The sequence below is a fragment of the Amblyomma americanum genome, chromosome 7 (assembly GCF_052857255.1).
Source record: "Amblyomma americanum isolate KBUSLIRL-KWMA chromosome 7, ASM5285725v1, whole genome shotgun sequence".
Lineage (NCBI taxonomy): Eukaryota > Metazoa > Arthropoda > Arachnida > Ixodida > Ixodidae > Amblyomma > Amblyomma americanum.
In genome coordinates, this window is record NC_135503.1 from 149,273,184 (window position 1) to 149,293,307 (window position 20,124).

General features: G+C 44.9%; 1 protein-coding gene across 1 annotated transcript in view; it reads left to right on the top strand.

The window, feature by feature from the left end:
- Positions 1-18,003, top strand: part of LOC144096666 (palmitoleoyl-protein carboxylesterase notum1-like) — a 285,055-nt gene extending 267,052 nt beyond the window's left edge. The window contains exons 11-14 of the mRNA XM_077629502.1: positions 4,806-4,853; positions 7,754-7,900; positions 10,918-11,060; positions 11,718-18,003. Coding sequence (XP_077485628.1) covers positions 4,806-4,853; positions 7,754-7,900; positions 10,918-11,060; positions 11,718-12,031 — 652 coding nt within the window. The 3' untranslated portion in view covers positions 12,032-18,003. The remainder of the gene's footprint in view (positions 1-4,805; positions 4,854-7,753; positions 7,901-10,917; positions 11,061-11,717) is intronic.
- The last annotated feature ends 2,121 nt before the right edge of the window (positions 18,004-20,124 follow it).

Genomic DNA, 20,124 nt, shown 5'->3' on the forward strand with positions numbered 1-20,124 from the left:
AATAAGAATAAATGGAGAATACCTAAATTTTCTGAGATTTGCTGATGACATTGCCTTGCTGACTCACTCAGGAGGTGAACTGCAAATCATGATCAACGAGTTAGACAGGCAGAGCAGATCGATGGGTCTAAAAATTAACATGCAGAAAACCAAGGTAATGTTCAACAGCCTAGCAAGGGAACAACAGTTCACAATTGGCAGCGAGAGCCTAGAAATGGTGCCGGAATACGTCTGCTTAGGGCAGGTAGTGACAGCTGATCCGGATCATGAGAGGGAGATAACTAGAAGGATAAGAATGGGGTGGAGCGCATATGGCAAATTCTCGCAGATCATGAGTGGCAGTTTACCAATTTCCCTCAAGAGGAAAGTGTACAACAGCATAATCTTACCGGTACTCACCTACGGGGCAGAAACGTGGAGGCTAACGAAAAGAGTTCAGCTTAAGTTAAGGACAACGCAGCGAGCCATGGAAAGAAAAATGATAGGTGTAACGTTAAGAGATCGGAAGCGGGCAGAGTGGGTGAGGGAACAAACACGGGTTAATGACATCCTAGTCGAAATCAAGAGAAAGAAATGGGCTTGGGCAGGGCATGTAATGCGAAGGCAAGATAACCGCTGGTCTTTAAGGGTAACGGAGTGGGTTCCAAGAGAAAGTAAGCGTAGCAGGGGGCGGCAGAAGGTCAGATGGGCGGATGAGATTAAGAAGTTTGCAGGCAAAGGGTGGATGCAGCTGGCAAAGGATAGGGTTAATTGAAGAGACATGGGAGAGGCCTTTGCCCTGCAGTGGGTGTAGTAGGGCTGATGATGATGGTGATGATGATTCATAGCCTAAAGTGGCGCGCCTCCCGATACTACGCGCCAATGAAGGCGGGTGGTGCCTAGGGTTGACTGTCAACCTCAATGAACGCATGCTAGAGCAGTATGGCATTTAGGGGGGATATGCGCATTGCTCCGTATGTTATGCTTAAGAGAGGTCGACATGGAAATTTTTGCATATATAAATGTTAACCCATTCATAACCATACTTCATCGTGCTCCGCAGCCATAATTTCAAGTGCATATATCCTGCGGCCAGCAGGTGAATGGTGAAGGCTGCTTGCTTCTTAAATCTTTTCTATATGTAACTGTGTTTCTTAGTTCACGAAGGCTGTTACGTATTTTTTGCTTCCTGGATTGCCACTTTTTTTCATCAAGCAGCGGAATTGAAAAGCGTTATACGCAAATAGAATTCCACTCCACGCTTTTCTCAGTAGCACATTACTTTCCGCGTAGCTGCCACTAGTGGTGTAATTCTGTCAGGAATGAACTTGTCCACGCCTGTCCTGTCAACGCCACCCGCGTTTTCCAATGCCTTGTTGATCAGGAGCTCAAAATGGCGATTTATTTTCCTGCTGATCGGCAATTTTCTCTACCTATTCTGGGCCTCAGATTGGTTACTTAGTGTTTCGCCAGGCTGCGTCACAGCCCGGACAAGGTAACGTGGGACTGTCACCCCAAAACACTGTTTCGCGGATGTCTGGTGATTGAGGCGTCTGCGATTCTTCCATTGAATCGAAGGTGATCTCACTGGCGTTTATAATACAAGAGGCGTCGGAGTTGGGCTTTTGTGCTCATTATATAACGAGGATCTCTGTTTTGGTAGTCTCGATGCAATACGTAGCGTACGATGGCTGGATCAGAAGGTGTGTCGACCGGCAAGCCTGAGCCGTCCGGTACTCGGCGCGATTTCATCTGAACTTTCCATAACCTCAGTCTTGCCTCCTAACGTATTCTAGTGCTTACTATAACTAGATACCATAGCCAAAGCATATGTTTGACGATGTAGTGCAGGCACGAGACAAGCACTGCTTTATATTCGTCTGTTCCTGTCAGCTGTCACGCAGAGCCAATGCACAGGATAAGTGCAGATAAGAATTAGGAAAGCCTGTTTCAAATCGCCGAGGAAGAGACCTGAATGGCCATTGCTTTTGGGCTACGGTATCCGGGCTTATTCAGAAAATGCTGGTTTAGTGTCCACCGGGCGGAAGGTACTGCTCTTTGCACTGTCTCAGGGTCCCACTTCGGAGAGCACTTTTCTAATTTATTGAATTTTATTCGGTACATATTCGATAAGTACATAAATTCATCTAATGGGACTGCACATTTGTCATTGAAGATTATGTTTTTCGCCCGCCAAGATTGTTTTCTACGTAGCAGGCTGCTACGTAGCGCACAAGTATAACCACCAAGAAAGGATGGCCTCACCGCGAGTACATTTTGGTTCCGGCCGAAACTCCCGTGCCCCTAGCTGTTGCCATCGCCACTGGTAGCCTACGTGAGCAAGGGAAACGTTCTATGGCCGCCCGCATGATGCTTTGGAAAGCTGCTCGATATGGCGCCTAAGCACACCTTCACTCGCTACTTTAGAGTGGAAGAGCGTAGGCGAGTGTAGTGACCTCATCCAACTCTTTATCGCAGCTCAAGGCTCTGCCTTGATAAGACCGAATGTAAGCCCACATAGGACCAGCTCACAAGCTAGGTCGTTTGGCTTCAGTCCATATAGCAAGCCTTCATTTCAATTGTGGTCAAAGGACCGCCCCTCAGATCAAATAAAGTGGTGCATGCAAGCGTGAGGAAAAAGATATTTCTGTTGCGCATGCTTGAATGCACGGACACATTTTCTGCCTTCACTAGGAGTGCCGTTTAAAAACATTCCTATGTGCGTGATTTACTTCACTTCCCTCATTTACTCATTCGCTTCGCTTGGAGCTTCTTGTTTCTAAATATAAGTTCATACTCTGTGGATCGATAAATTCACACTTGCTGTATCCCTCTTAACCATGCAGATTCACTAGGAAGCATGCTGTTAAAGCACATGCAATATGGTTACGTGAAGGTAGGGGAACCAGTTACCATAATCACTCATGGAAAAACTAGACTCCGCGCTTACCACGGCTGATGTGAACGAGACAGTAATTATAAACTGAGTGTCCCTGCTGTTACATTATATACCGGGCGTCCCCTCTAAATGTAATCAAGTTTTTTTTTTGAAGATCGAGCACTCGTGTTAGCAAAGAAAAGCACAAGGAACGCCACCGGAGAGTTGAATTAGCACAGCGCGGCGCCGCGGTTCGCGCACACGCCTGCCACTGTTGTTGTCGGCGTGTTCGCAGCTGCAGCGCCTAGCTTTGTCAGCTGCCTTGAAAGACGGCCGACCGACATGTTGGCAACGATGTACAGTTCTCAGATATTACTTACCGGGGCAAAAAGGAAGCCTGCGTAATTCAGAATCCTACTTGGCAGCTGTGCGACTGACGCGCCCCAGACGCGCTCTCAGAGAATAGAATGCGCTTAACTTCGTGTTTTTGCAAACGCTTGTTTACGTTTAGCTGCTACACCTGGCATATAGGCCTCTTTTTGCCCGAGGCAGTTTGCTTCCAGTAAGACCGCCGGCTCAAAAATAATCCAAGTTAATCGGATTCATGCAGACATAGCACAGGCCGGAGGAACAGGGTTTCCGCCGACAGCGCCGCCACCACGTCATGAAGAAAAGGCATGCTCTTCCCCCGCCGGTCAGCATACCTTACTAAATCTAGGCAGAATAGTCAGCGTCACAGCGTTCTCGCACAGCTGCCGCGCTCAGGCTTCGGCCGTGTTCCACACGGCATTCCTGATATAACGGGCAGTACCGCTCGTCCGATTTCGCTCTGTGTGGGGCAGGTGTGCACTCTTTAATCTGTAATGGGAAAGCGGATAGAATCCTGGAGACCGATTACGATAACGTCTGTCACATAGCATAAACCACATTAATGAAACACTGGGAGAAGTTCAGAACACGTTCAGAAACGGTACACGCTTGGATGACAGCCTGTTCATAATGAGTCAATGCGTAGAAATAGCTAGGGTGGAGAACAGAGCTATTTAGCATTCGTGTATATAAGCGGTGCTTGTGACGACGTAAACAGGAAGAGACTGGAGAGGGCACTTTACTTTTTCAGCTCTGCACTATAAAGCATTGTTTCCAAGGCGAAAATTTCTAATTAAATTCACATACAGTTTCTAAAATAATCATTAAAAAAATGTCGCCACATTCACAATGACGAAGCATAATTTTTTCCATGTTCATTGTGTAGAATATTGGCGTTTCTAATATACAGAATGCTGATGTCTGAAACAGCTTTTATAGTTGATGCGGTGCGAATTTGTTTTTTGATATTTGAAGACGACATTATATTACGCTGCAATATTTTCGCAAATTGGAGAGAAACCAATATGTTTGAATGTTCTCTTCGCTGTGAGAGCTGTATCGCAATCAGCCTTTCAGCAGGTATGCGACTCAGGAAAGCATTTCGTGAGAAATGCCTGTGCACATCAGCTATGATACGCACTTCTCACTAAGACACGTGGTCGGTTGAGCTCCCTTATCACGGGAGCACCCTCTACCTGTGCTTTGCACTACCTCCGTCGTCTTCATGTGGGGAAAAATGGGGAAGACAAAGGAGGGGGGTGGTGTTGTGACACTTTATTCTTGCCGAGCCCTTTAATATGTCGGCCAATAAGGCTTAATTATTATAGTTTTCTGTATCCGCAAGAACTCACATATTCTCTTCGAAGTACACTGAATATTTTATGACGGATGTTCCTGCCTGCCCATTAGTGGCGTGTACTTGACTGTCTCTTAACAGCGGAAAAATGCTGTCAACCATTTACATTTCACTAACTATGCGCAACGGTATCTGAGTACAGGCCACGACGGAATTCTGTGAGCGGAAAGCTGCCTGTATCAAAATAATGATTTTGAAGTAAAGCATGCATTTTTATTTCAGAGCCTTATTTGCACCATCTTGCATTTCGCATGAGATTCTGACTAAAAGGTACGTGTTGTTTTTACCTCTTGTTTCACTAGCGGGGTTTTGTTTTTCCTCATAACTCCTTGTATTGCTTTCGCACACGCGCACTCTCTGCGGCTTCGGTCGAGAGAGGGCGGCTCGAGCTACTTAAGGTCCCTGTATTTTTCAAAGATAGCGCAAACTCCTCCTCTCCTCGCCCCACCCTCTCGGCCTCCATTAGTGAGCGAAGCGCGGGGCCGCTACCGCTCGCTTCATTTTGTATCGCATGCGGCGTGTTGAAGCGCTTGCTTGAAACGCGACTGTTCTGGGCGCATTTTCACAAGGCTGTTCGTACGTAAGATAGCTTTGTAAGATATGTAGTACCTCTACTTATTAGTAGACGAGAAAACGAAAGGCTGAACAAGTTAAACGCAACCTAACCAGTCTTTACTGTTGCTGATTGTTTCTCTAAATCGAATGGTGTTATGTTTATCGGACGCATTTACGAAATCAAAGAGCTACATCAGAAGCAAAGAAAAGAAAATTGCGAACAGTAAAGATTCTGCTGTAATTACTGTCGGCAGTTTCAGGTACCCGCTGTCCAATACGAGCCGTCTAGAACAATCTCCCTTTCATAGGTGTCGAAACCGCACGAGAAAACGCGGCCGGTAATGTTGCACTGCTTTTTTTCGTTCAAATTAAGCGCCAGTATTAAGCCTCCGTTCATCTGAAAGGCTTCCAGGAGCACGTATACACAAAAGGGTTTGGTAGCGATCGACTTACCTCGCAAAGCCTCCCTCGGCGGCCGTCAAATTTCTTTCTTCTGATACGGTGGAGCCATGTCGCTCGCCGTTTGAGGATTCGTTTGCCACAACCGCAAAAAGTTTGCCCCCCTTGGCAATGCAATCCGAACATCCAATAGCACAGCAAGTCCGCATCGTGCTGCAGCCGAGCGCGTCTTCTAAAATATAGAAAGCCTGCGCTAACGCACAGCGCACATGTGAAGCAGTGTTTCTACGCTCACTAATGGCGCCGTTTTCCCGCGATCACTTAGCGATAACGAAATCCGCGCGGGTTATTCGTCACGTGCGAAGCCTCGTCCAATGGAAGAGCAGAAAAAACGGCGAAGAAGTAAGGAGAGCGGTAGAGGGCGGGGAGAAAATTCTGCTTTCCTATTTGAACAATGGTTTGCGCTACCTTTGAAACATACAGGGGTCTTAGAGCTACATACAGCTATTGAACATGTCACAGAGATATGATGAGGCCTAGGGCGCCTCGACGCGCTGCACCCTAATGAAGCCGATTTCTAAACGGGTGCTCTGTCCCGAACTCGCCGCATGTTTGCGCATTTGGGCTTGCGGGTCAGATGCGGCCTCTGCGTGGCGCTTCGAAGCGTTTACCGCGTCGCACGGCAACGCCTGATGTCCATTAAGGTCAGACGAGGCTCGGGGCCCGTACCGCGTGTACGCACCCGCCTAACCCAACGACGACGAAGAGGGCACGAGGAACCAGGCCCCGTATGCCCAAGGCCTCCTAGGATTCGAGCAGTCACCTGCCGCACCTCGTAGCTTTGGCTGAGCTTCTCACAAATGCCCTTTACGCCATCATTGGCTAACTGAACTCTCCCCCGACTTTGCTGTCGCCTAGTGCGTGCCTTTGTGGTAATCCAGATATCGCTGCATTTCCGCGCGGCTGACCCGCCAGCAGCGGATAATCCTGGAGAGAAGGAAACGTGGCATATGCGCGCCGCTGTGCTCAAGCTGTAGGCAAACTCTAGGTCGGAGCAGAGCCTGTCTAGGTCGGGGGTTCAGCCAGAAATATTCTGTGGGTAAACTGCCGTTTCACTGCCAATTGTCTTCAATAACCCCGCCAATTTCATGGCGGCAAACCTCCGAAGCGCCACATTTGCTCCCTCTTTGTGCAAAGAAAAATGCCGGGAACATAATTTTTGACAGAGGCTACCAACCTGGTTCTGTCAAAACGTATGTGGCTTATGACCGAAGAACGAGAGCCACAGACGTAGTGCTGTGAATCTTTTGCTGAAGTAAAACTGCCAAAGTATTTTGCTTGTACGACGTAGGGCACGAAAAAGTCTTCCGTAGCACGAAAATATCTCTTGTTCACGCACAACCATCGCTTATTTATTCCTACTGCACCGTCTATCAATATTAATATTTCAATATTGTCGAATAATTCATCACACGTTTGCAGTTTCTGTGTACGAAATATTTAAATGACTTATCGAAGAAGTATTGGTTTTACGACTTTTTCCTAAGCATCGACACGAGCCAGTAGCCTTAATGCTGGGATAGTTTGAATATGCGAAGTTCATGCCTGCGGCGTCGGCCATCTTTTTCTGCAGGGACACTCTCCGGTGACATTTTTTTTACCCACTATTGTTGTGTTCTCTAGCAATTTATGTTGAGACATCAACGACACTAAATATGTTCGCGCATTGTATTCCTTCTTGTGGCTCGTAACAATGTTGGCGCATCGCGCAAAAAGAGTTTTTGGCACACAGTCATCTTGTGTTCGCGTCTCACTAAATGGGAAACCTCCATCACAATTCACAATTATCCTTTATGACCTTTTCATCAGTTATTCCTGTACGTTTAGCAAAAGCTTTTATTGTAACTTTTGCTTTCGTTTACTGATATTGGTGCCCCCTAGATATGCAAGATCGCGTTCTAAACCAGTTCATGTCTTCGTGGCAAACATGCTACCGTCGGAAACAGCGCCACTGCAGTGTAAGACTAAAGACATTATTGATTACTAAAAGTAATAAGAAGTGGTATGTGCTGACTCTCTCCTCTATGTTCTTCAGCACTTTTATTTCGACACCTAGAATGGTGCCAGCTGGCCCAAATGCCCACTTCAATAATGCGTACAGCGGTGGACTTCATATTTCCGCCTTTCTAACTGCCATTCATTCGGTTATGTTCCAGGAATTGGCAGACCATTGAGATCTGCGGCATATCTCTGCCTCAGGCCCTGCGTTGCTGGGAGTTGCAAAGACATGAACACAATCACCATGAGCACCACCCGAATCACAACCTCTACGATCGGCTTCCACTTCGAGAGAATGAGCCAAGGTGATGCAGAAAGTGACTGCCCTCAATTTATAGTTCCTGTTCTTAACCGTGATGCTATTTTCAGTGTGAGAAATTAGAACACAAAACAGACACGCCGCGGTGGTTTAAAATTAAAAGCAAAAGAATGTTTATTGATGGATTTATTCATATTATAACACTGACGTAGCTCTTGAAAATTTTATTCTATACGCGAAGTTTAGAGGTTTAAATCTTGCGAAAACGTAGATCGCAATGGCTGAGTCATGCGGCAGCGAAATGTTCAGTGCTTTGTGCAGACAAACGGGGGGACAGCGCTCGTGCCTTCAAAGCCGCGCAAGTTTTTCGGTGTCTGCCTTCGAATGTTAACACTTTACTTATTTATTTATTTATTTATTTATTTTATCGATTGATTATTTATTTATTTATTTATTTATTTATTTATTTATTTATTTATTTATTTATTTAATAATTGCAAATATCTGCAGCGGCCGTTGGGCATTATCGTATGGGGTTACTTGCAAACACAAAGTTAAAAAGAATAGCACGACCAAAAGCAACGAATCAGTTTTACGATTCGTTGGCGAAAATACAAACAACTATTAACTAAAGCATTTTCTTAGAATTAACCTAAACCTCCGCGCAAAAGGTATCTCTGTTAGAAATGGTGGATCTTTGCACAATCTGTACACTCTAAATTGATGGTCCAGTTACTGGGCGTTGATACGGCACACCGTATTGGGAAAAAGCAGGTAAAACAATACATGTCATGTCTATAAAACCTGGAGTTCTTGGAAATGAAAACAGAAATGACAGTTACCATCACATGCAAAAACATGGGAATGAAAACAATGTTCTAGTGAGTATGCTAGGATAGCATATATAACATTCCATTGGCGGGATCATTGCAATAATGATGGTTCTACCAAATGCATTTTGCTGCGGAAAACTTCAAAGGAATTCATTTTGCATAGACTCCCAGTTTATGCGTGCGCTGTTCATTGAGCATTTTACTATCTTAATCCAGAGTTCATCTTAGACCAAGCAGGAAGTTTTATTTCATATCCTTTCAATTTCAACAGCAGTTTCCCCAACTGCTGAGAGGTAGTTGCGGACTGACGTACATCTTAAAATCCAGAACCGCGCAGAAAAGCTTCCAGACTTCTCAACATTTCCTCGGGGCCAAGTGAGAGAGACAGAGACACACTCTCGGCGCTCCGCGGGAGCAGCGGACACATGAACAGGGCCCGAACGACCACTTCACCACAGATGACGCACGTGGCCCCAGTTGAACGAACAGTTGAAAAATTACGAGACACCTTGGCAACTGAAGTGTTGAGAGGCGAAAGCGGACCATTCTGTGACAATTTTCACTATTCCGTGAGGACTTCCGGTGGATGTGACGTCACACCGTTCCCGTGGCTATATCGATACCAAAATTATACATCTTTCGGGGATCTTAGGTATTTGTTGCGCCTAATTACATATTTTTTCATCTAATTTGACACCAATTCAACGTTTTACCGACCATTCTGTGACAATTTTCACTATGCCGTGACGACTTCCAGTGGACGTGACGCCACACTATTCCCGTTGCTATATCGACGCAATTTCAATTTTTTTGCCCCTAATCAACTAATTACTCTACAGTTTCAAACTTGGCTTCTAGGTTCATTTTTTTCCTCCTCTATCCGAAGCAGCCGTTATTTTACTGCTATCTTTTTAGTTCTCGAGTTAAACGTGTGACACCCTCTGCGAACGGACAACGGACGACAGTATGGGCCAATAAAGTCTTTCGACTTAAAATTGGAGGGGAGAGTCAAGCTTCGCCTTAAGGGTATAACGCGATAGCTAATGGCAGCATATGCAGAACTCATCTTCCTCTACTTAACATTCATCAGTCCCATGGAGTCCTGATACCCCTCCTGGCGCACTGGTTCACTACTCTTGGGTGGCAAATGCGGCCTCCGGTGGGAATTGCGACTGATGTTGCTGTTGGCGAGCAACCTCGCGCTACCAATCTTTAATTCAACCGCCACCTTACATGGTGCCAAATTGCTGAAAATCCGGTGGGAAAGTTATGATCACGCCACAACGTTACGTGATGGTCTAGGTGGCTCAGCTGCCTCCTGGGTTGCTTCTCTAGTTTTTTTCGTGGACTTACCGCTCACGATCAACGTCGCCTACGACGGCGACACCAGGTTTTTCGCGTCACAATTTCCTTAACGCTATCATGTTAAAACCTGCAACGAAATTTTCATGCATCTGCTGTTCTGGAAACATTAGTAATTCATTTGTACTAATTATTATCGCTGGCTCTATCATGTGCCACGTGCGGATGATCCTTCCCCTGATATTTGGTAACCTCATTAGCCCCCCTCCCCCTCTGAAAGTGCATCTCTCTCCTAAACTTGCCTCCTCTCGGAGTGAACAGAGCCATCGTTCATCCCATCTCGGGATTACGTTAAATAGGTTCATTTTGCACTGGTCTATTGGTCTATTTATTTGTGGGTACCAACAATTCCAGTTGGTTTTCTAACCTGTGGCTTTCTCTCCTTGTACGTAAAAGTTAGCGCTACCCGTTTTCATTTATAAGTTTTGACATGAAGCTATGAGCGATCGTGCCGCTGCCGATTAATTGTGCGACTGTGTTACATAGCTGGTACGCGCATTGCGCGTGCCGTGCTTCCCTGGAACACAGACGTACGCTCGGGATAGAAAAGCCTTTATTCGTACCGATCAACCAGCTTATATAGCATGACCGGTATAGGGCGAGGGGAGGAAGGAACGAGAGGAAGCGTGAGAGACATGCACTTGGTGTTCGCCACAGTGATAAGGGAGAGCGTTTATACAACAGACTGTTAGCCACGTATACATTCGGAGATGTCATTCGGAGCGTACGCTGAGAAAATGCTGCGTAGTATTAACTAGTTTCTCCTCGCGTCGAAAGGGTGCAGATGGGAACTGTTTCTCCTAGCAAAGCACAAACTGTGCAGTTAAGTAACTTTCCTATGTTGTTCTCCTTTCAACGGTCCTCACAGAATGTTCGCGGACATGTCTGCAGCTGGGATGACAAGCGGTCGCACACAAAAACCCAAGGCGCGACGACGCAAGATGAAGCGCCGGAGAAAGAACTGCCGGCGGAATAGGAATGGCAAGCAGAAAGCCAAGAAATCAGATCAGAGTAAGTGTAGACGCATGAAGGCACGTTTATTCAGAGCCTGCTGACTGCCAAACACTCATGTTCTTAATGAACAGGTCAGCGTTTGCAGGCATGAATGTATTTTTGGTATTCAATTATGATACGTGAAATATATATTCGTGCCCTTTGTACTCGGGCATGAAATGTCACCAAGCAGTAAGGCTTCTTCCTTATTCTTCCGTTCCAGTTGAAGAACAATAATAGCCAAATAAAAAGAACATTAAGGCTTGTAGCCAACTTTCATTCATGACTCAGTACAATGGGAGTACCCTCTCGATGAATAGAATGATTTCACTGCTTCCCTTTTGTGAAAGCAGTCTGCATTAATTGGCCTGACATGAAATGGGTATAATGGTAACAAAACATCCAGTCATTCGCATTTTTTTCCTCTTTTACAACGCATTACCTGCTGTTTCATAGTTTTTACCAGTAATTTCCTTTGCTGAGCGTGAAAATTGCAGTTGCCCACAGATCGAAACACCACTCTGAGGTGCAAATGATGACCTATAAATAGCCTATACAGCTCGCGAGTGAGCGGTCGTGCTGCCTTCCTTCGCCCGTCGTCGTCTTGTTCACGCCCTGTGATAAAGAATATTTAACGAGTCGGCTAAATTTTCAAGTCCCTCGCGTTTCTCGCAGCGACGGCGGCGCCTCCGCGCAGCCCCACAGAGCCGCGGCGGCGCTCCCGCGAGCGTCCGGGCAGCCGGCACGCGCAGCATCGTTGGCGGCTGCACGAGGACCTCTGTCAGCACTGGCTGATGGACAGCTGCGCGTGGCCGCAGTGCAACCGACGCTGCCCACGCATGCTGGACCCGATGACGGGCCGCGAGCTGCGCTTCGCCGACCTGCTCCGCTCGTTCGGCCTCGACGTGGCCGCAGTCGCCGCTGCTCTGGGCCTCGACCAGGCGGCGCTGGCTGCCATGGACCCGGACACCCTGCTCCACGACGACTGACGCGCCATCAGCCGACTGCTCTCCAGTGCTGTCTGTCTGCCGATGGACAAGAGCCCGCGCGGGGACGGTTGGTTGCTTGCAACAAAAATTACACCTGGCACGCACGGAGGGTCTACGCACCGGTGGTTTCTTTCTCTCGGTGTACCGCACTATTGCGTCTTGCCGGTCAGTGTGGCGTGGATTTCAGTTGGACCAGGGAAGCAGCTCTCGTAAAAGAAAAATGCTGAGAGACGCTCGACACGATGTGTTGAGCTTTTCCACCGTGCAGTTGCCCGTCAAATTTAGGTTGGTGTTCCATAACGCAGTGAGCAGCAGAGAGCTTGGAGAGGTTGCTCAGCTACCTTATCAATGCCCGAAAGACTAGATATTCGAGGCTTGTCTGTAGCCAATTCATGTACATCCCTCGAGTGGTACGAAGACCATACTAGCGGAGATTCGCATATTTATTCAACGACGTTAAGTCCCAGTTTGCCAGTCGAAATGCTCTCGCGTGCACTTCCCTTAAGCCTGCGCCACATTGATTAACAGCTGAACACTAAATGAACGTGTATTACAGCAATGGCTTAAAGGGACAACAAATAACTGACACCATTAGTTATTGATTTCAAGCTATTTAGAGAAACTGCAAATTTTACAGTCAAATGAATTAGTGCTTTTTTATGCCTCTAATTTCTTTTTATGTACGAGTCCGATGTGTTCATTTAACGTGAGTACTGCTCAGGCAGCCGACTAATGATCGCGCTTACTGTTCTGGTATTGAATAAGTCGTACTGTGAAATTTTGTTCGTGCCAGGGGCGTCGTGGTTACAATGATATCTACACACGAAGTTTTCATCTTCGTAAGAAATGCTGCGCACAAAAGTTGTTAAATATTGATGCCGAGAAAATGAAAGTTTAACATCGATTAAGGTATGGCGACCTTGGGAAATATGCTCAAATACATTGCCTGTAGCTGGTCCAAAGTATAAATCATTTGAAGTCATTGGGAGAGACTTTATCCAGGAGTGCACTTCGCTCGACTGATACTCATTGTAGTCAAAGTAAAAGAATAGGATGATCTTCTGCTGGTAATCCCTCTTCCACATAGAGCCACGGCGGAGCTTATTGTTTCATTGACATTTGTTTTTGTGTCCAGTGATATAAGAGCTTTTAACCAGGGGTATAGAGGTATACATGCTTCTTAAATGTTCCAAAGGAAATTGGTTAGTACTGGATATCCCTGGGCGTTTTCTAGTTTTTTGTTGTTAGAACACTACACGGAAGACTGAGCTAATTTTATATCAGGAATCTTGCTTTGAGCCCCGTCGCGCTGGCTCAGTGGTTATGGCGCTCGACTACTGATCCGGAGTTCCCGGGCTCGAACCCGACCGCGGCGGCTGCGTTTTTATGGAGGAAAAACGCTAAGGCGCCCGTGTGCTGTGCGATGTCAGTGCACGTTAAAGATCCCCAGGTGGTCGAAATTATTCCGGAGCCCTCCACTACGGCACCTATTCTTGCTTTCTTCTTTCACTCCCTCCGTTATCCCTTCCCTTACGGCGCGGTTCAGGTGTCCAAAGATATATGAGACAGATACTGCGCCATTTCCTTTCCCCAAAAAACCAATTATTTTATTATCTTGCTTTGAACTTTAGCCTCCAGTAATAGTCCACTAACATTTAATCGATGGCGCGCACTACATATTCGTGAAGCTGCATTTTTTGCCATAGTTGCACTGGCGTTTGAGTAACGCACGCTTTCGCATTAATTTTAGATTGAAGCGCGCATGTTTGTGTAAAAAATTTTACCCTCTTCAAAGCTTTTTGAGAAAAATTCTCTCCGATCTCGCTAAGAGTTCAAGAGCATGGTATGAGTGAAGTATATTCATGCGCATTCACTCGTGTACATTTCCTATTTAACTGATGAGTTTAAATGGTGTATGAAGACGCATAAAAAAGCACTTAATTCTTTGCTCTGTTTCTGGTTGGGTGTGCTCGCCCTTAACAATTTGACTAGTGTGTGAAGTACACACCTTTCATAGATATATTTCAGCAGAGTTGATATTCATTACCGTTCAATCTAAATTGGATTCAGTTGATGTTAACTTATTACCAGTGAGAAATCATGTTTTCCGACCACTCTAGGTGACAAAACGTATGTATTCTGATATGTAAAACATACTCTATTCTTAAGCAGCCCTTGTTGGCCGAACTTCTTGTCTAGTGAACATTTATACCTGACGAGCAAAATATACTACACACGATGGAGGGTATGCCAGAAGAAAGATTTAGGCTGCTGCATTCTCTGTGCTCTGAAATCGAAGAAAAGCCTAATTTGCAGCGCTCAAATAATTGCAGATAACACTTACGAACTGTGCCCTGACTAACATGTACAATGTGAGAATCAGAAAGTAGTGCTCTAGACCTTTGGTACTAAGATATATTCCTGGGTACTGCGTGCTGTATCGGCAAGTAATATTTTCTGCTGTGTTTAAAGATTCGGTTCTATAAATTGTCCCAGGGTGCAAACGCTGCAATTAATGATGTTTCGGCTGCATCAAACTGAGTTATTTTTGAGCAGAATATCCTTACGCATCTCGCATCCATCTTTTCGAAAAGCACTGTCTCACAATGTCGCCTCTTACCACTAAGGCAACCTTGATTCAATATTAATAAACCTTAGAAAAAATGACGTTTTGTTAGAATAATGCGCACTTAACTAGACAGCACATGGCTGAAACTGATCTGAACCCATTCTCGAAAGCAAATCTCATTAGCGTACACGTTTTCGTTTTTAATTCTTAATTCAATTGAATTCGGAAACCCAAAAATATCAGTGTTTATCCGAAATTCTTCGGAACTCTTGCGACCCTCTTAAGTTAATCAGTTAATGCATTAGCATGATATATTGACTGAAATGCTGGTTTCCAGAGGCAACAGCCGCAGCCATGCTACGGTATACAAGGCACCTTGCATAGAAAGAAATTACACAAATCGGTGGCACTTTTAGTCAGCCCTGCGATGTTGTTCAGTGTAAGAAGCAATGATGTTAAAACGTGTGTATTGTGCAAGCGACAAAATGCAATGAGTATTATTCAAAGATGACCCCAAAAATTTCCATCTCATCTGGATCAAAAATAAAAACGGTGCAATAAAGCTTGAAAAGTGTCATGTATGCAGCTACAGAGGCACAAGATGCAATAACACTCACATAAATGCCTGGGATTAACCAAATGGGACTAATATCTGTTTTCGGCTAGCCACTACTTTATACTCTCATGAAACTACTATTATATCGCTTACGAAGACATGCCAGATGCACCTATTTCTCCAAAAAATACAAGCCTGATCTCTTGCTTTCAACCAGCAGTTTTGCGTACTGCCATTGTGTGGGACACACTATATCACATTTTTTGTGGCATGGCTCACCGGTGAGTCTTGTCATTCCTTCACGCTGCGCAGCCACGAATAGCAGGTCACACAACGAAGCCATAGGACAGATTTTATTGTGAGGTCCTCCTTCGTATGTCTCACAATAAGATATGGCCCATAGATTCATCATGTGACCCAGTATTCTTGCCTGCAGAGCATGAACAAATGACGTCACCCACAGGTGACCCACAACGCAGCCAACGTGATACAGGAGACAGTTTGTGGCATTGACGAAGGTGCGTCCACAAAAAGGTTTTTTTTTGTTTTTAAGGGGGTTTAACGTCCCAAATCGACTCAGGCTATGAGAGACGCCGTAGTGAAGGGCTCCGGAAATTTCGACCACCTGGAGTTCTTTAACGTGCATTGGCATCGCACAGCACACAGGCATCTAGAATTTGCCTCCATCGAAATTCGACCGCCGTGACCGGGAACGTCCACAAAAAGCGATTTTTTTTTCTCTATGCCTACAAGAGATGCATTCATTCCCTTTGCTGCCTTTTTCTCGTTGCTACAGATAAATTGGGAGCACGTTAATTGGAAAGAAAGCTTCACATCTAATTTTATTTTATGAAACATTCAATGCGTCCCTCACAGGGGCGACGAGCTCTTTCCATCTTTACGTTAGCCTTCGCTCATCGTTATGGAAGAATAAGGAAGGCTGACGGCGAAATGCTGCATTGCATTCTTCATCTGACATGCAATGCGTGCTCTTCAGACGTTCATGAATCTCGCGGAGAGCCAGAGCTGTGAAAAGACGATTTACAGGCAGGATGACCGGTGCGCCGAACCAGCTGCGCTCAGTCTTGGGCGATGGAAGGGCGTTGCTGGTGTCAGGGACTCTAAGAAACCAGTACCCTACATGGCAAGGTATTTGGAATTTTGGTTTCATCTTTCAACTCACTATAGGCCATGCTCTCTTATGGAGTTTAACTTTACATGCCTGAAATTGAATTAAGGACAACAGAGTGAGCTATACAGAGATAAACGATAGGGATACCGTTCAGAATGAGACAGAGCACCTTGAATTTTGGAGCACACTCTCGTAAATGATATCCTAGTTAAAATACGGAACCTGGAGCGGACTTGCGCAGAGCATGCAGTGCAGGGAAGCGAGAACCGATGCAACGTTTCAGTGAGAGTGGCGAAATCATTGAAAGGAGAATAAGTGAAGGTTGGACCACACTTCAGCCGTGTATACGGCACGCATCGGCTCACACTGGCGCTCTCATTATCTAATTTCGAAACAAAGTTTGGTTAGAAAGTTATGCACAAGGAATCTATCTGTAAAATGAACAACACAGCGGCGGTAGAAATTTTCTGAAATGCGGCTTCCTTTCAATACTTTTCCTGTACGCAGACATGGTGTTTCTTTTTTTCCTCGTTACAGTCAGTGAATTATATAAGAATCTAAAGCTTTAGACACTTACTGTGGCGTTCTCAATGCTCAATGCTCAATCAGTACTCGCAGGTTTAGAAACTCTCATAATAGTGCAACATACATGACACTTGCTCGAAAAGTGTGTACAATGATGCTGAAAGTTTGTGTCCACAAAACGGATCATAGTCGTTGATGTTTTATTCGCTGATCAATCTTTCAATTCAGTTGTCTCTCATACAGACTCCATGTGACTCTTTTGGCGCGGAATGTGAAAGTGTTTCAATTTAAAGTGACTTTCCTATGTTCACTTTCCGAGTTGCATGTGTCGGAATACTCCATGGTCATTTGCTGATTTTCAGATGTGCTGCCTCTGTCAGGAATGCGGATACCACTGCAGAAGTGAAGGTGCTGCAACACGCTAGTTCTGCCGTATTGAGGAGGCGAAAATGAACGTTTTTTTGCTTTCTGCCTCTCAAAATCGAGACAAGAAGCCGTCTGTTTGGCCAAATATACAAGTTCCAAAATCCGTGTCAAAGCTGCACTTAAGTAGGGGTGGTGCGTACCAGATGATGAGGGCTAAAAACGATTTATAAAGCGAGTCGTTCGTTAGCCCTTCTAGCAGCGTGTGGGAAGTGAGTTTGTCATAACTCCTATTCTTTTTCGAATAAGGTAAACGGCAGTTTCGAGAAGTAATTAATTTTTTAGTTTGTCTCCCGACCTTCGTCGGAATTCGCGCAAAAGAAGAGCGGTCTTGTAAGTTGTGCAACGGTTGAACCGCATCTGGCCTGCCAATTTGGCGCATTAATTTTTCTACCTTTCTTTTGTAAGAGTGAGGGAGCTGGCGGAAAATTTGATGTGAAAGCTGCACGCAATTCCTTTTTATGTCACACGTGGCTGCCAGTTATTTCATTTGATCATGTACAGCACGTTCTCCTCTCTTGTTTTAAGTACGGAACAAAACGGGTATGAAAAGCAGATGTTTTCATTTTTGTGTTCTTTTTACACTCCTTGAACTCAGGGTGCATTGCGGTCGTATGGAACTGCATTGTAGATACATTTTTACTAATAAATTGACGGTATTGTCGAAGAAAAATCGCAGCCACACTGTAGTGTTTCCTTGATATTAAATCATGTCTCTTGCTTGAAGGTGGTTGATATTAAACCACCTGGAATTCGTTTTTGTTGTACCTTCAAGACTCGTTTTTGCTTCCAGTGTACCACAGCATACCGACATTGGAGCTACAACGTGCGCAATTAGTCCGAAATGCGCGCCTTACAAATTGTAGAGTGCAAATTATTTGCAGCTTTGTTAGCGCTTGTAGAAATCGACTAGCAGAACTCTGCAAGGTACGGTATCAAAGTTATGATGAAGTCTCTTGTGTGCACATGTGTACACTTTCATGCTTACAGAAGAGCGCTTTCACCATGGGGAGTACATGTATAATTGCATGATGCCCAATATTCTAATACTAAATTAAACATATGAACCTGTACAGGCATTAATATGCACAAGACATATTTGACGGGCCTTATCTGAAGATTGCCGGCGTCCAACGATTTGTTGTTTGTTGGAGCAATAACTGTAGAGTCGTCGCTTGGTGGAGAGAACAATTATGCTGCCTCGGGCAAACGTTTTTTTCAGTTGGTTCAGTTCTGGGAATCGCGGCAGCAACATTAACAAACTTAAAGTCGGCAGAATCATATTGCCATCAACCCAATGCGTTTTCTTAAAACCAATCACAAGGACATGACCATAATAGAAAAATACTCGAATTTGCTTGTGGAAAAAGGCCTACCAGTCATTTTTCTTTCCATGCAGTATCAAGCAATGTAAAAAACTGCCGTAGCGCCTACAAGTGATGAGCAATTTGTGGATGCGTTAAGACAGTGCCTATGCGATAGCACGTAGTCATAGATTGTGACTTTATGTTGCGTTTGACATTGTAAATTTGTTTTGTTTTGTTCTTCTCTAACTGCTCCTTTTGCTTGCCTTGACGCTTAATTTTTTAAAGTTTTTTTTCTTGTATAAATTCCATTCTTGTTGTGTTCATGTTTACATGCTTTGATACTTGCACTGATACTTTGCTCCCTGGTTCACGTTTTTCCTTTCTGCAAAATTTCACCTACAACAATGCATGCGGGCGATTTATAGTACAATAATAGAATAAAATAAATAAAAGATTTCAGTAATCTGCAACTTTCTGCCGCGAAGTTCACGGCCGTTTATATTAAAACATCTTGGTGAAGATGTTTTCGCGACCCAGAACACTGGTTATTCCTCTCCATGCAGCGTCGGTGCACTGTTGAGTGACGTTAACCAATATTTGCTCACAACAAATTAGCTTGGCACGCCTATATCGAAACTCTTTTTGAACGCTTTCAACGTTGTATCCAATCGTGTGCTTATAAAAGGTAGGTAAAGGCGGTTTTAGTTTCTATCGTTTTTAGATGTTCTTTTGTCATGCATTGTTTTTCTGCTTTTTTAGGATGATCATTTGTTTTCAGTACAAGATGTTTGGAATAAGTAGATGCAAAAAAGTGACAAATTCATCGTAAGCTTCATTCGCCTACCCTATTCATGTTACTTAAGACCAATTTTGAGATAACATTTCTTATTTTAAAGACTCTAACCTGTTTTCTGCGATGCATTGAGTAGCACAAGGTTTCTTTTGCTCTTTGCTTTGCACTGAATCAATGCAGTTTGCGAGGAAAACCGGACTGTGGTCACTGATCTCGGAATAAATTGTGTCGCCACTTTGTATAGGTGTATCAATGTGAGTTATCAAGAGGTCATGTACCGAAGATGCGGAATATGTAATGAGCGTTGGTATTCCGACTATGTTGCCAAAACCAAAAGAAAGGTGTTGCATATAAAGCTCACGTGCAGGGATGTTTTTTTAAACATCCATGTTTTAAACACACCCACCGGTCAACATGCGATATTTTTTCAGACATGGTTTAGAAAGCTTTCATAAAATGAAGAAAGCCCATCACATGTCCATATGGTAGGAAGTATAAAAAGAAATTACTTCGTTTTGTTTTGCAGTGTCAGAATTTCACACTCATCAGTGAGTATGCCGAACTCTTCACAGAACTCGCACCTCCACCAAGTGAAAGGGGGTTTGTGCAAAAATAGGTCAGGGGACAGAGTTCACGGTGAGCGACAGAAAATGGTGAGCAGGACGGCGGGCAACGCCGACGGCCAGTTCAACAACCAAGCGATCTCGTGCACCGCGGCGACGCTTCGTCTTTCATCGGCGCCTCGTCTTCATCGGCGCTTGGTCAGTGATCTGCCTATGCGGCATCAG